This window comes from Egretta garzetta, unplaced genomic scaffold, assembly GCF_000687185.1.
Source record: "Egretta garzetta isolate BGI_Z169 unplaced genomic scaffold, ASM68718v1 scaffold463, whole genome shotgun sequence".
NCBI lineage: Eukaryota > Metazoa > Chordata > Aves > Pelecaniformes > Ardeidae > Egretta > Egretta garzetta.
In genome coordinates, this window is record NW_009259188.1 from 137,767 (window position 1) to 153,454 (window position 15,688).

Genomic DNA, 15,688 nt, shown 5'->3' on the forward strand with positions numbered 1-15,688 from the left:
AGCTCCAGCCCCATTTCCCAGCAGATCGATGCACCGTGGCAAGTGTTGGAACTGAACTACAACTTGACACCTTCATGAACGCCTGCTACTTTGGCCACTAACTTAATCATGAAGAGAATTTCCACATAAACCTGACGCACCGATTTCCTCCTTGGAAATAAATGGTCCGATGTACTGCCTTTGGGCAGTTGCATTGGATTCACCCATCCATAGCCTTATTGCCTAAGGGAGCAGCTAGCCTAGCACCAGAAATATTGTCGTAGCATTTCCTTTCCCCAAAAAGTGTTGTTGTAAAGCCTTAAATTAGTTAGACAATTAAAATGAACTTTAAAATGCAGTATTCCAGCCCTCTTGCCCTGCTAAATTTGTCGAGGCAGCTGAATAGAGGTAGACTGTTTCTGCAACAGCTAGGGAGATTCACTTGGATGCTGCAGGTGAAGGCTTTTTGCCTAACTGAGGTCAATAGCAGCCCTCCCCAGCTTGGGCACAGAAGAGTTTTCAACAGATAATATAGAGAGGAGGAAGGAGGAGCTCTGCTGGTGTTTTACATTCCATTTTTCTGGACAAGACTCCTGTGCATCCAGGAACCAAGTAGCTCATGTCATGTCACGCAGAAACAGATGGAGTAAAGTCATCAAAGGAAAGACGGTCACTTAGCTTGAGGGCAAAGACTGATTCTGGTCAAGTCAGAAGAAACTTGCACAAATTCATCCATTAATTATCCATTTCTCTATTAGCTGAATGAGAAAATGAAAACAAAGTTTTATCTGAATTTTTATTTTTTTCCTCCTTTCTTAAACCCCATGGGGGAAAAAGAAAAAGAAAGAAAAAAAGCAGACTGCTAGCTGCAATTTTAGTATCTTCACTACCCTTTATGCCAACACACCAGGAACAGTCATCCTGATATTTCTCCCCTCTACTCGCATTTAAAACTATAAAAGGCACAACAATGCTGGCATACGGACTTCAGTCTATATGCCAAAACTAATTGGTAGATTGTATTAAAAAAAGAAAACAGACTGCACTGCACAAAAAGGAATAACCTTAAACCTAGGCAATTATTTTTCAAAATATACAAATAATCACAGATGTTAAATTCAGACTACCTCCAAACTTAAGACAATAATAAAGCTTTTATTCTTTTACACAGTTGGTAAGAAGACCATAAAGACAAGAAGAACAAAATGTATGTGTTGTTAACGGAAATAATTTGAAGTACATTACTGTACTTTGCAGTTCTCAGTTTCTAGCACGCACTGCTTCGTTAAGGGGGAAAGACAAAAGAGGAGAAAGGAAGAACAAAATTCCTAGAAAAAAAAGTGAAAATATATGCTCCTTCTCTATATTGGAAATTTATATTTGAAATGCAAAATCATTAGCTAGGGGTGGGGTTCCAAACTGAAACATGTTTAAATGCATGAAAAGAAAAGCCTTACTTTGGAAGCCATATCAGAAAGCAATCGACAAGTAGACTGGAGTAGGCTGATACGCAATAACTGGATTCCATAAATACGTTCACTACTTTTTGAAGCGTTATTTGGAAGAGATGCTGCTGTACTTAGCCCAATAGTTCCACTAAACTGAATCCAATTAACAACTGCGATTTCTACTTTTAGACTACACTATTTTTAAAAATGTTATTTTATAGCATATTTCTTAGTGCCATCTATTTTTGTCCTACCGCTATTAAGGAGTTCACTGTTCCAATTTAAACAATCCAAAAAATCCAATGTGTTTCAGGCATTAAACCAATTTCACAATCTTCCCTACTTAGTCACTTGTAGCAGCTTGATTTTTGCAATTTATTTTTCTTTAATCAAATGCCACATCACCGATTTTTGCCAACTACTCACATGAGGCGAACCTTCTTGAGTTCGGAAAGGTACACAGAAGCTACATAGAACACAACCAGTCATGAAGATTTGGAAAGATGCATTAACAAAATCAAACCCTTCAACGTATTTACAAGCAGAATAAAACAAAAGCAGTGAAGTTACATAAACAACATATTCCAAAGTGTCATCTTTAGTATTACAAATAGCAAAAAAATATTGCAAGGCTACAGAGCTGAGAAAATAAATGTAGCACCAGAATATAGTAAACACTGGATGGAGTTTGTTACTAGTAGACCTCTGGCTGTCAATATCGCACCAATTTCTCCTTCTTGTCCTACTGCTTTAGATGGCTATGTTTCAGTCTTTGGCTTCAAATGAAAGAGGAGAAGCGAGTATAAAAGCAAGGTTCCCTGGCTCTGAGACCGTCAGAGTGTGAGAGAAAGCTCCCAGCATCTTCCCACACCATGGAGCACACAGTGGCACTCCATTCCTGGCGGTAGGTACACTCCCCATGTTAGCTGGATTCCTTTAAATAACTTCAATAAATGTGTGCGCTTAAAAGCAAATGCCTTTCCAGAAAAGCATCCTTAGAAAAAAAAAAAAAAAAAAAAAAAAAAAAAAAAAAAAAGGAGAAAGCTCAAATCTTTTCCAGCACATCTACTGGCAGTGCCCTGGGAGGCCTGACAAGGGGGAAGATGTCGATTCGCCACATCATTAATCCATGCGACTTTCTTCCCTAACCTCAGCTTCATACACAGAAAGCAATCACAAGGAGCACCTCAATGCACTTTGAGACCAGCCAAGCAGCAGGCTGGAGACTTCCTTCCCCACTCCTCAATCTCTAGGGACAAACTAGGATCAAACTACATCTCACCCTGACTTCCAGCAAGCTTGTCTGCTGGGGGTCACACCAGTTGGGTCGCTAATACTGTTCCCCCCCCTTGCTGTCTGGGAACCTAAGTGTTCTCTGAGCAAGGATTGCATTTCAAATTGCCTACTTACTGCACAATAGATTGGTAAGGAGGGGTTAGCTTGAGGACACACACACACCTCCCCCCCGCCCCAATTCTGGGTTTTCAGATAAAAACAGCTATCCTACAGTTGGAAGTAGCAAGGTATTTCAGAAACACTTGCATCAGTATCTTGGATTCCCCTAGCCTTCTCATACCCTCGAGATGCTACTTCAAGTTACTGCCACTAGCCCAGGAGAGTTTCAGCTGAGATGCCTGAGAAGATAGCTGATTTCTAAAGAGCTCTGGGAGAGAAAAGATACAGACGGATCTTAAGATAAAAATCCATATAATCACTGTTAACAATTAACAACCACAATCAGAATAACAACTTGTTCTTCAGATAAAAATCAGCAAGCATCATTTTGTTTATCGTTAAAACAAACTTTGTGGCTTATTACATCCTCCCTTCTTCTCCCTTTTTTTTTTTTTTTAAATAGTCTTATATTAGAAATCCACATACTGACAACTTACTTTTCAACATGCAAACAGTATTCTTGATGCTGACAGGTCTTTTTTCCAACAGCACTGACTGAAACTATTATGTATAAATATAAAGCATGCTTAGCTCAGTGAAGCAGAGCAACAGTGAATAAAGACTACGGTTTATTCATTTGCTTCAAACCTAGAGCAATAGTACTCTGCAAAACTACGAAGCCTGAACTTGTTTGCATTTCAGAACAAGAGCTGTGAAGTTGCATTGTAGAGAAGGGGAAAGTGAGGTTTGGGAACACCATGTACATATAAACCTCAACTTTATAGTTTAGAAAAAAAAAAAATCCACCAACAAAAAAAAAAAAGAGTGTAAGCAATAAAATTTCTGACAACTTCAGACAACAGAATGCCTTCAGTTGCTCCGTTTGCAGCATATAGGAGCTAAAACACCAAGGAGCTTTAAGGCAAATTCTGACTCGATGGGGATATTATCACAAGACATCAGCCGCTTCTAATGCTGCGGCAAGCTGGGCAATCTTTCAACTGGGGAATCTCCTCTCCCCCCAAAAAGAAACACACCCTTTCCTATCATTTTAAGGAAGCTACTGCGAGGGAGAACATGTACCAACATTTGCTGAGGTTTTTTTCCAATGCAGATGAGTTTTTGGACTGCCTACTTTTATACATAGTATGAAATATGTATTCCCTGGTAAGCAGGAAAGAAATATGGGTAGCTGTATATACCTTTCAACATTCAGACAGTTCAGTTATAGAAGTCCACAGCTGCAGAGTATCTACGGCAACAGAAATTAAAGTTTGAGTGGACAGTAAAGCAAGTGAAAGCGTAACTACCAAGAAAAAAAAAACGCATTTACACCTCTATAAACTCATATCCAACCAGCAATTTAGTTCCTGAGGTGGTGATTTTTCACTTATGCCTTGTACAGAGCAAGACTAAATATTTTATTCAGAAATGCAAAAAATGGCATTATTTTAACAACTGAAAGAAGTAACTGCATAAGCAAAAGTAGGAATTTCTGGGTTTTTCCAATCCATTCCTGACTGTACCTGCCAAGTCAGTGCATATGTCAGCTATGACCCAGCTGCTTGTAAGTCTACTCAGTAGGTAGCTGAAAAGCTGGTATTTTCTTCTGTCTTTGACATACCTCTTGTTTTGAAAGACAGCATTCATGAGCATTTGTTAAATTACCACCTTAAGTGATTTATTAAGTGGAACAGCTAGCACCAAGAGCTGCTTATAGCAAGACAAATTTTCCTAGACTGCCTTGCTAACCAGATTTTAATCAAAAATTGTACCAGGAAGGGTAGGTATATAAATGCCAACGCATTTTGTTCACAACATCCAAGCACATGGTTATTTTTGAGCCTTAAATACTCCTGGGCTTGATTCACCAGTGCTACACCCTGTGTGCGGCTGCAATTTAGCAATTGAGAATTTGGTATAAAAGCCAACAGCACCAAATCAGAACAGCAGAGATTTTGTACTTGCTTTGCAGTGGTTTGAAAGAACACGGACAAAAAAAAAAAAAAAAAAAAAAAAAAAAAAGGCTTTTGGTTTATCCAGTCGAGTTTTACCTCATGTAACCCACAAAAGATCTGAAAATGGTTTTATGAAATTGGATTAAAGAAGAAAAAAGTCAGACAAATAACAACTTGTGCTCCCAGGAATGAGCGAGCTTCCCTTAACTTCGCACATGCTTTCATACGGGGATGCACTACTCGTCTCGAAAAGATACAGTGCTCCCTTCTTGCTAGATATTTGTGTATTTACTCCCTACAGAAAAGCAGACTTACAGTAGCAGCCGAGCTGGCTCAAAGCTTTTTGGCAGCACAAGCAAAACTCAAGTTTTCCCACCCTAAAGAGGAGAAGCTGGGACTGTGCTGCTTAGGGCTGTAAAAGGAGCACGGCTTGGGAGAGCACTCTGAGGCCAGGCTCGTGCTTTTGCTGCTGCTGGGAGGCAGAAGCAAACCCTCAGCAGCCAGGACCACCTCAGGCAGCCCTCGCCGCCGGGCACGGCCTGGGGAGCAGCAGCAGCTTCCAGCTCCTCACCGCCTGGGTGATGCCACCTGTGCCGGAGGACTGGGAGGACATCAGCGGCGGCAGAGGGAAGGTCGGTGCCAAGGGGCAGGAGGTTCATGAGGCACTGGCTCCGATCCACCAGAACACCGCCCTGTAACCTTCCTAAGCATTTATTTTTTTTTTTTTCCTCTAGAACTTGACACATCATCTTGGCAAAATCAAAGCAACGGAGGCGGAGCAGACTATCATTCACTGACGGAATAGGACCAGCTCTCAGAAGAACGAGACGCTTAATCAGCTTCGCACCACTTTGGGTATATGCCGCTTCTCTAGATCTTCCCTGATGCTGAATCTCAGAAAACAGGAGAGCTTTATTTGTTCACCTGAACTCTTCTCACTCCCCTGCATGTTTGGGCCCACATTAGTGAGAAAAAAAATTAACAGTTTATTAACTTTCAGCAAGGCTCTTCAGCTGTTCCTACAACTGCAACACCAGGAGAACATTAAACAGACAATGAACATTGCCCATCACGGTATTTCTAAATGCCTTCTAATCCCTGACAGAATTAGCTATATGTAGATGGACAAAACATTATCAAGTATCTCCTGTACACTTTCTGGTACTTAAAAAGGAAAAACTGTAAAAATTCATTAAAATAAAGACATTCATTATCGGTCCATGTTCATCACCTAACTCATGCTAAAATTCCACTTGCTGTCTGGAGACCTGCACTGACATTCACAGAACATTTAATCCGGTATGCCTCTCAAGACTGTGTTCATAAGCTCTTGGAATCACTGCCTGCCTTGTTTGTGAAGCAGACCTGCTGGGTTCATTCATCTCCCATTATGCCAATTTTTTGTTTTTCCAGAATGAAATTGGAATAATATAAAAATACAACAGCCCACATAATCCATCTTGTATTTTTCACTTGTTTTTCAAAGAGGAAGGGATTTAGAAGCGTGGTTTAAAACATTTCGTTTGAACAGGACCATCCACAAATATAATCTCGAGGTACTCTGCAATTCAGTAACCACTGAAATTAAAATCACAGTTTTATATTCAGTATGGAAACATTCATCTTTCTGAATACAGAAAGCCTGCTGATTCCACAGTTCTGGGAGACATACATTATATCATTCGAGATCACCGATCGTGCTGCTGTCTACCCATTTGTTACATTCTCAGACGAGCTGCAGTGGAAAGAACAACTGGAAGGTCACAGTTACTGGGAGAGAAGAATTAGGGTTGAGCAGCGTAGAAAGAAGACAGGAATCAGGCTAAATTTAGTAAATCAGGACTTTCTTTGCTTGGGGGTAACAAAAAACTTCTAAGCCAAGTCACACGCAGTACTGTCCCTACCTAGAATGTATCCCTCTGGTGGGCTGCTCACCAACTCACATTCACTTGCGTTGAGCGAAAGATTGAAGAACTACAGCCTGGCCTCAGTAGGTAGATAAAAAACAACGCATTCCAAAAACTGCATTTTGGACTGAAAATAGCCTTCTATTTACAAGAAAAACATTAAGTTTCTTATGACAGCTAGTCTGTTTCTAACACACAGTGTTAACCAATTTCTGAAGCATTACAGCCAGGTCCTCCACAAGAGGCAGCAGTAATTTTTTAGGAAAGTTCCTGCAGACCAGTGGTCATTTGGCACCAAGGGCAGAGGAAGACCAGTAGAACCATATCGCCTTACCTTTGTAATTCACTAAGCGCTCTATTTGTGGATGGGCTAGGGTTTAGCCTCAGGAAGTTCTGCTTTAAATTGAGATGAGTGAGGTCTTGGCTATAAAACAGGTTGGCAGGCAGGTGCTCCAGGCTGCAGCATGAAAGATCCACTGAGCTTATGCGTTGTGATGCAACCTGGAAGTCAAGAGGTACACCAATATGTTAATACTGTAATAAAACAAGAACATTTCCTTCACCCCTACTAGCACAAGATAAACTGTTTTTAAGCACAGCAGAAGTCAGCGTTGGCATATATAACTGATTAACACAGTTTACATCACTGCTGCAAGTTACGCCATGATTTTGTGCTTTGCCTCAGTGCTAGAAACCAGGTCCACAGATGGCTAGCAGGGGGAAAAGCGTAAAGGTCTGTCAAACTAATAAGTGAAATGGATTCATTTTCATCAATGAAGTTATGCAATACTCTACAACCACAAAAAAAGATAAGAGATTTGACATAAACTTTAGTTTAGCCCTTTAGTTACCAAGTAACAGCAGCAAAAACGTAGTGCAGAAGTCTTCTGTATTGCTGTGCAACTGGTCAGTATACCCAATTGAGGTAACAGTCATCACCCTATCTTGGTCTCAAGGGTCAAAAGCAGGTAATAACCCTTTCTTCTACCTTTTATCCCATTTATATCTTACTGGAGAAAAAAAACCACAGCAGCGGCAGCAAAGCACCAAGCACTCATCTCTTCTCAGTGAATTAGAAAACTGTCCAAGAGTGACAAAAATGTGACAAAACCAAAACTGAGATTTGGGGATTTAACCGTTTTCTAGAAAGGGGAAGGTAAACAAAACACAGCCTATAGAGGCTAAAGAAGTCATGCCACCAAGCACTACCTAGCATCATTCCATAGAGACCTATAGGCAACAAATTCCAAGTAACAGCAACTCTGCCCTTACTAAATCTCTAGGACACAGCTGGGTTGAACTACACCCTGCTGATTTACCTATTTACTAATCTTTATTAAAAAACAAACAAAAAACAAAAAAACACAAAACCAAAACAAAAAAACAAACGAAACCAAAAAACCCCCAACACTGCAATGTAGAATTCTTGTATTTTCTGTCAAATACTATTAAAAAAAGCCTTTCTTAAAGTAGAGTGGCAGTGACATGACAAAGCACAGTACTTTTCAAGGCAGTGAGGACAGCGGGCAAGGAGGAGGGGTCGAATGCTAGAAGGAGGGGAGTTGGTGTTGGAGCAGGCATGGCTCAGATCAAGGGAGGAGAAGCAAACAACTTCACCATGGTTAAGTTACAGAATTCTGGGACTGCACACATAGCGCTCAAACAGTTGCATGTTCTGTCAGCTGCTGGCTGCAAGAGAAGCTATCATTTCATTTTGTCATTGGCACTCTTACTGGCCTCACATGCTAGGATTCTGAAACTACCAACACCAGGTCTAAGGGACAAAAAGAGGAAAAAAACCCAACAATTCATCGTCAACACCCAGTGACAGTCTGAGAGAGCTTCTGAACCCTGATGAAGGAGACACCACCCACCCTTCTGCGCAGAGATACAGCCCTTGCCGTAAAGTACGCTGAACCTAAAGACATCGTATTTTGCTGGCATAAGTAAAGTAGCTTGCCACTGAAGGGAAGGCCAAGGAGTTTTTTCTTCCTTTTTTTTTCCCCTCCAGTGCACGCTACGCAGGCCTCAGCATAAGTGATCTCTACTATAAACATACAGCCATAAGCTTCGAGAGGAACAGACGGTGCAGTGTTTTTCTCTAATGCGACCATTAATAATCCAGTCCTCCCACGTCCATTAAAACGCTCGAATTTTTGTTACTCAATTAGTCCAGTCCTTTTGTTACCACAGCTACTATTTTTCTTCCCCTTGTAAAATTAGACAAAAATTATTCATAGGCTATTCTAAGCAGCCATTTCTGAAAGCCAGGTACTTGGTCTATTTATGGTGCCAGAACCTGCCCAGTACCATACAGTTCTCATCATACTGAAAACACAGGAGATGAAAAAGCACTGACACCCCTTAAATTAAAAAGGAGAATGTGTAATTTCAGGTGTAATGCTTACATACCCTGTTCCTTCAACTACTTGTTTGGAATGTGAAATGAACAGTAATAAGCAATGCAGCAGTGCTTAGCAAGGCACGTCAAGCTAAAAATATCTCAAGCACCAGAACTGGTAACTCTCAGGGTGATAAAGTAACCAAACAAATCCAAATTTTACTCTCATCTCAAGAAAGGATGCAAACCTTTCTTAAAATTATCAACCCCTGTGAAAAAATCTAGTTAAAAGTAATTTTGCTTTTACAAGTTGTACATTCTGGTTATTTTTGTTTGCTTGGGTTTTTTTAAGGAATCACTTTGTTATACAAAGAATTTCATGCAATTGACGTGTATTCAGTGATGTCTCTACCGCAGCGATAACTATAAAAGTTAAAATTGCATTTTAAAAGGTGTTAGTTCTGGAATCAACTATAATTTTATTGAATTTTGGGGGTTTTTTTGTTAGCAAAACAGCACTCTGAGAATTAACTTCTGAATTATTACTAGGAACACTCATATAAACACACACAGTTACTTTCATGGGCAGGGATAAAAACTTTTCTCTTTTCATTGCCCAATACTATTCTGTAACAAATTCCTAAAGAATAGAAGAACAAGATGAAAAACAAAGAAGAGTGACAAAGGAGAACAACTTAACAATACTTTCTTCGGTTCACTAGAAACTTTCATCAGTGGCTTTGAAATTGAGTATTGAAATTCTGAAATTATATTGTTCCCAAATCGAACAATAAAGGGATACTTCAATCTTGCAATTGTCTTCAGCTGACTTCAATGCACTAAGACTGTACGTGTGTGTCTTTGCTATTGTTTATTAAGAGCAAAACAATTTTCTAAAAGATGATATGGGTTTTAATAAAGCACTGGGTTTCCTTGACTCACTAGGGAATCACTGCAGAGATACACTGTTAAAGGGTAAGAAAACGCTGACTAGAATATCCCTTACAGTCAAAGAATAAAAAGTATCTGAAAGAAAGGACATTATCTGCAGAAAGTAGGGTTTCCGCTAGAATAATAACCAAAAAAAAAAAACCCCACCACAGCCCAAGACATTCCACAGTAAATAAATACCCCAACAAGTTATGTGGGCTGGGTTCAAAAGACCTGTGCTCCCAATAAAAGTATGGAAGAGTCAGTGTGGTAGCAATGCTAGAGGGAAAGGCTTTCTAGATATATGTGGAACCCACATCAAATGTTCATCATGGCTTATTTGGAGTTTTCTTCTGGAAAACTTAGAAGTATAACTGTTTTATATGCTTTATGTACATATATATATAAAAACAAAACCCGCATGCAGCACAGTTCATGACCCCCCAAGGCAGAAGCCGTCATTGCCCAGAGCAACCCCCTCTAGATTATCTTCTCCCCATGTCCTGAACTGCATGCATCCTCAACACTTGTTTTCACATGAAACCCCTGCTGCATTTCCAGTACTAGTAACACGGGGGAAACAACTGGGGTAACGACCTCCCTGGAAGATGGTGTGCGACACCCTCTCAGTTACGGCAGCTGCAGCACAGGCTGTAGAGTCAGTGCATGTCTTTGCCAGAGAAGCAAGACACGCAACACTTGGACAGCAGCGTAGCTCAAACACTTAGCAAGATCTTGTACTTTTTGAAGTACGTCTCAGTTGGGATTTTTAATCACCACAAATACAAAGAAAGAAGATGAAACAAGTGGCTTTCTTTTTAAGCACTTCATGGCCAATCACTGTATTGCAGTGTCTCCCACTGTAATACTAGAGGAGCACTAACAGGCTAAGCCCAAACACAACTTTGCACATCAAACCACAACATCCAATGAAAGACATTTTTTTTTCTCCAGTTCCTGTTGCAACCTCAGTTACGTAGCCCTGGCCTACAGTGTTTTAAGTTTGGGGTTTGGTGGTTTTTTGCGTCTCCATGCGAGTATGGCATACTGAAGTGCAGTTTTGAAGAACTGGTATACAACTACAGCCCACGTGCTACAAAAAGCTCTCAATCTACTCACTGCAAACACCAAGAAGCTGCATCGTGCTTTTAATTTTCCCCCAGCAGTGATAAAATACAGCTTTATTCTGTGAATACCACCACAAATAATGCTGCAGGAGAGCCCTCCCTCCCTCGGGCAGTACGCCTTCTGCTACTCCCCACCAAAGACCTGCATATGTGGCAAAGAACTAGGAGTCTCCCAAATATGAAAACTCATTTTTAAACCCATTATTTGTGCCAGAATAGCACTTATAAGTACATTCACAAAAGCCAGCAGTACCTTAAAGAAGAAAGATTTTGTCAAGGTGTTCAGATTTTTTTTAGTTTTTTTTTTTTTTAGCAGTATTTCAAGACTGGTATTTCAAGTATGGTATGGGTTCACTGTAAATCTTTAGCAGCTGGCAATAAAAATACAGAAAAATACTTGTATCGACCAATATTCTTGCCTCTTCTTGCTACATGGGGCTAAAAAAACCGCTTTGCTTTGTCTGTCAGTATAATGCCACCTCTGTCACTGAGCTATGCAACAAGACTGATTACCGTCTTTGTTTTAAAGCCTTGGCTATACTACAAAAATGATCTGTTGCTGACAATGGATGTCAGCAATAGACACAGCTGAACCCAGCTGTATGGACAAACACGAGCCTTGTTTACACAAGGACATCTTTTGGTGTGACCTGTGGTATGAATTTAAACCAACGTAATTATGTCTTTTTCCTGTTTACCCTCACCCCATTCCCTATAGCTCTATTCAGATAAGAAATTACTATTTAGGACTTCAACAGAAGACAATTAAAATAACTAAACAGCCCACATGGTAAAGGCAGCCAAATTCCCCATCTGTTTGAACTGAGTTTGATGATGTTAAATTACACCTGCTGTAGACATGCTAATGCAAAGGCAGTGTCATTTTTCTCCTTTAGGATTTGTTTTTAAACAGTTCGATAATCGTTACATCCCACCAATGCATGCATAAGGCTTAACTAAACGGCGACACAGACACTTGAAATGTCTAAACTAACCGCTTAGCGCAAATGGGTTCTCCTCAAAACTAACCTTGCTTCAAATCCTAATCCTCCTTGCTATTCGAACCTCAAAGCCCTGCTCGGCAAAGAGGGCTCCCTCCGCTCAGCTGAACTCCACAGCTGGGAAACACATCGGTGCCCTCAGCCGCAGTCGAAAGCTGAGGAAATGTTCAGACTGATAAACAAGCTAATGCCAAAAACCTTAATGAAAGAGGAGGGAATATAAGAAAAAGTTCTCTTTTCCTTTAAAGCCATACATTTTCATTTTTAAATGGCAGCTTTTAAAATGGGTGCAGTCCCAAGGGTGAAAAAGTAATGGCTTTTCTGGCCTCTCCTTTTTGTTCTCTTTCACACATTAAATTAGATGCCTTCCAACTCAAGCTAAGGGCCTTGCAAAGAAAAGATAAAACTCAGCAGAAGCTTGAAAACGTGTCAGTCAGGTTCACAAACCCAACGGGCAACGCCATAGGCAAGAGCCGTAATTGCCTATGAAGGCGAGGGCAGGAGTGCAGGCTGGTGCAGCAGCGGTCGCAGGGCATGCCCCACTTCTGCTTTTGGCCCCTGTGCAAAGCTGGAACAGCTTAACTGAAAACAGTAGTAGCAAATGCATGTGGGGAGGGGGGAAAATGTGGAGGTGATGAAGCAGAAGTTGCGCTCCTTTACCCTTCGTGATAGGAGTTCCAGAAGAAATTTCATAGACCTGGAAAGTCAGCATCCCAGGTTTAGCATCAAGATCTTGAAAGAGAGGATTTGTCAAAAAAAAGTGACATTCATCACCTGTCATTTGGAAATGTTTGGTACTATCTGAAGTCACTACCAGAATATGAGTATTTTTGTTGCCCTGGGAGGAAAAGTGCTCTTCTTTTAGAGCTCAGGCACTGGTATTAATATTACACGGGGAGCGATAGCAACGCTGTTACCTTGCTGGTCATCACGCTGGGATGTTCACAGTAAGATCCCTGCAAGGACAAGGCTTAAGATGCAACCTGGAGTTAAGGGACAGTAATTAGCTGTAGCATTAAGCTACTTATATTTCAGACATGTGAATCTCCATTTGGTGGAGCAAGGAATATTAACATCCTTAAAACAGCTTGATTGAAAACAATTCATCTGTAAATACTGCAGAACAGGTGACAGTCCCTCAGAAATTGAGAAATACCCCTTTTTCTTCCCTTACAACTTGTGTTAGACTAATTTTTTCTCAAGACATCACAATGAGCAGCCCTCCAGCAAGACTTTCTTTCAGCATTTACTGTAGATTTCAGACTCTTGCCAGTGAAACTTCCAGTAGTCGTTCTCTTATCTGAGTCTCCCCAATCCCAGGCGGAGAGGGTTGTGGGGTTTTGTTCACTTGTTTTAAATAAGAGGTTATGTTAGGTCCTCAGTTTCTGATCTAGATTCTCCTAACACAGCTGCATCCTATGGATTAATTGCACAGCAAGATGAACTCTCTTTGTGCCATTATTTCATAGTAACTCGGGAAGGCCTTCTGACCCAAGTGTTTTATAATACAAACAATCACGAATACAGCTCTACCGGCCCAGGGCCTAAAACTGGTCCCCAGCAACTCATTCCCTCTTCTCCCTGGAGACCTTCCTCCTTCTCCCACTGACTACAGAAGCCGCCTAAGGAGACTAAACGTCCCTAAAATTAGTTTTGGCTAGTAATTCCTCTCCTGTTCTCCTCCCTGATACGACTTTGCTTGGAAAGGCTCTCGGTATTACAGCCATTCAGCTTCAAGACCGACTCAGCTATCACCTTATACGTACCATAGCACCGTGCAGTATGTCAGTCCCTGCAACCCCCTCCAGTCTCACGGGATCTGTTCAACACAGGCACTGAGCTCCCCCTGAGCTTCATTAAGAGCAAAGTTACATTCCCTTGCTCACTCCCACCCCTCTGCCCCCAGAGATTACTGAAACCACTTTGGGATCCTCCTGGATTGAAGGCACCTTAAAAGGTAACATCTGCGACACCTTACTGAGCTTCTAGCTGTAAGCCGTGGGGATGCTTTCCTGTATTTATGCGAGAGCTGCACAAATTCAGCTTCAATAACACCAGAACCTGATTTAGAGGCTTCAAAAGACGTTACTTGAAAGCTATTCCAGATGTGTGGGCGATACCTAGTTTTCCGTTCTCACTCTCAGCTGCAATACTTCAATAACTACTGTATTATTAACTGAAGGCAGCAGGTCCAAAACAAGGACCACAGACTCTCTAAATTTCAGCAAGGAAAAAGAAAAAATTAAAGTAGCAAAGCTAAAGTTTGGCTAGGACAGAAAAGCTTAAAGTCACCAATTATGTGACTTTGGAAACAGTTGAACTATTCTGACATGGAAAACTAACCAGCTGAGCTAAAACACCAAGCTTCCCTCCCAAACCATTAAGAGAGAGACTCCAGTGAAACACACTCAGAAGTTCATTTCCAAAACATCAACTAACCTCTAACAACAAAAGGCGCAAAATAATAGGTTTTGTGGGGAAAGAGAAGGAGGAACACTTTCAAGTGTTACCATCAAAAGAGAAACAAAACTGGCTTTGAGTTTGCTTTGCCCAATCTTCTGCTTTCCTTGAGATGACAAGAAGCCACCCACAGCAAGAATGACCAGATACGACTGCAGAGCTAAGGTCCCAGATACTGAAGATTTCACACACACACACAAAAAAGGAAGTCAAATTCCGCATGGAAACCAGAGGTTTGTTTATGTTTGAATCACTGCTAAAAGGAAGCTGTGGGTTTATTTTCAGGGATCTATTTTTAGAGAAAGCACTATCTCAATATTGTCATTTTATGGTATTAGAGGAAAAGATGGTTTCCTCGTACTAAACTTAGAGTCATCACGTTTCCTGTAAGTAAGGATCTGCTGAAAAAAAACCCCAATGAAAAATGAGAAGATCTTTCAGGGTTCTTTTTTCTTCACTAGGCATTGAATCAACAGTTGCAGACAGGCTAATGATGCTTCTTGGTCTCACGAATTTGAAGAAATCTGGATAGTCGTTATCCCTCAAAGAAAACAAGTTTTTTGCAGAGACTTCAATTTGGTTAAAGGCTATGTTTAAAAGATGCCACTGGTGTTGGCATTACACTAAACTCATTTTTAGGTCATACTAGTAAAGAGACTCATTTTCAAGCCTCCAAGCACTACTGGTCTACGAAACAAACCGACTACTGCACGGTCACCTTCTCAGTGACCAGCACGTCCCTGACCTCCAACCTGTCCCCAACAAAGATGGTAGCCCAGAATCACGACAGCATATTCAAACACATGGAATAAGACTACAAAGCTATAGGAAAATGTCAGAAACACCCAACTGCAACACAAACAGCTTGTTACACACAATTCTCTGTAGAATTATCAAAGGTAATAACCAATAACCAAAGGTAAAAGCAAAAATACGCATCTAGAAATTCAGATCTCGTGGAAACTACGGTAAAGTTTCTTATGGTTTTCCTCCAGAAGAGGGATATCCATTGCTTAGGAGGCTAACCAGACACCTGGAGAAGAGATACTACACCTAGTGACTCTGAAGTATAAATTGGCAGCACTGTAACAATTAACATCCTAAATAACTTGGAATAAACTACTTTATCCTTGCGTATGATT

General features: G+C 40.8%; 1 protein-coding gene across 1 annotated transcript in view; it reads right to left on the bottom strand.

Moving 5' to 3' along the window:
* Nucleotides 1–15,688, bottom strand: part of PHLPP1 (PH domain and leucine rich repeat protein phosphatase 1) — a 77,783-nt gene that overhangs the window by 40,761 nt on the left and 21,334 nt on the right. Inside the window, 1 exon segment of the mRNA XM_035891325.1 lies at nt 7,022–7,188. Within this exon segment, the coding sequence (XP_035747218.1) occupies nt 7,022–7,188 (167 nt within the window).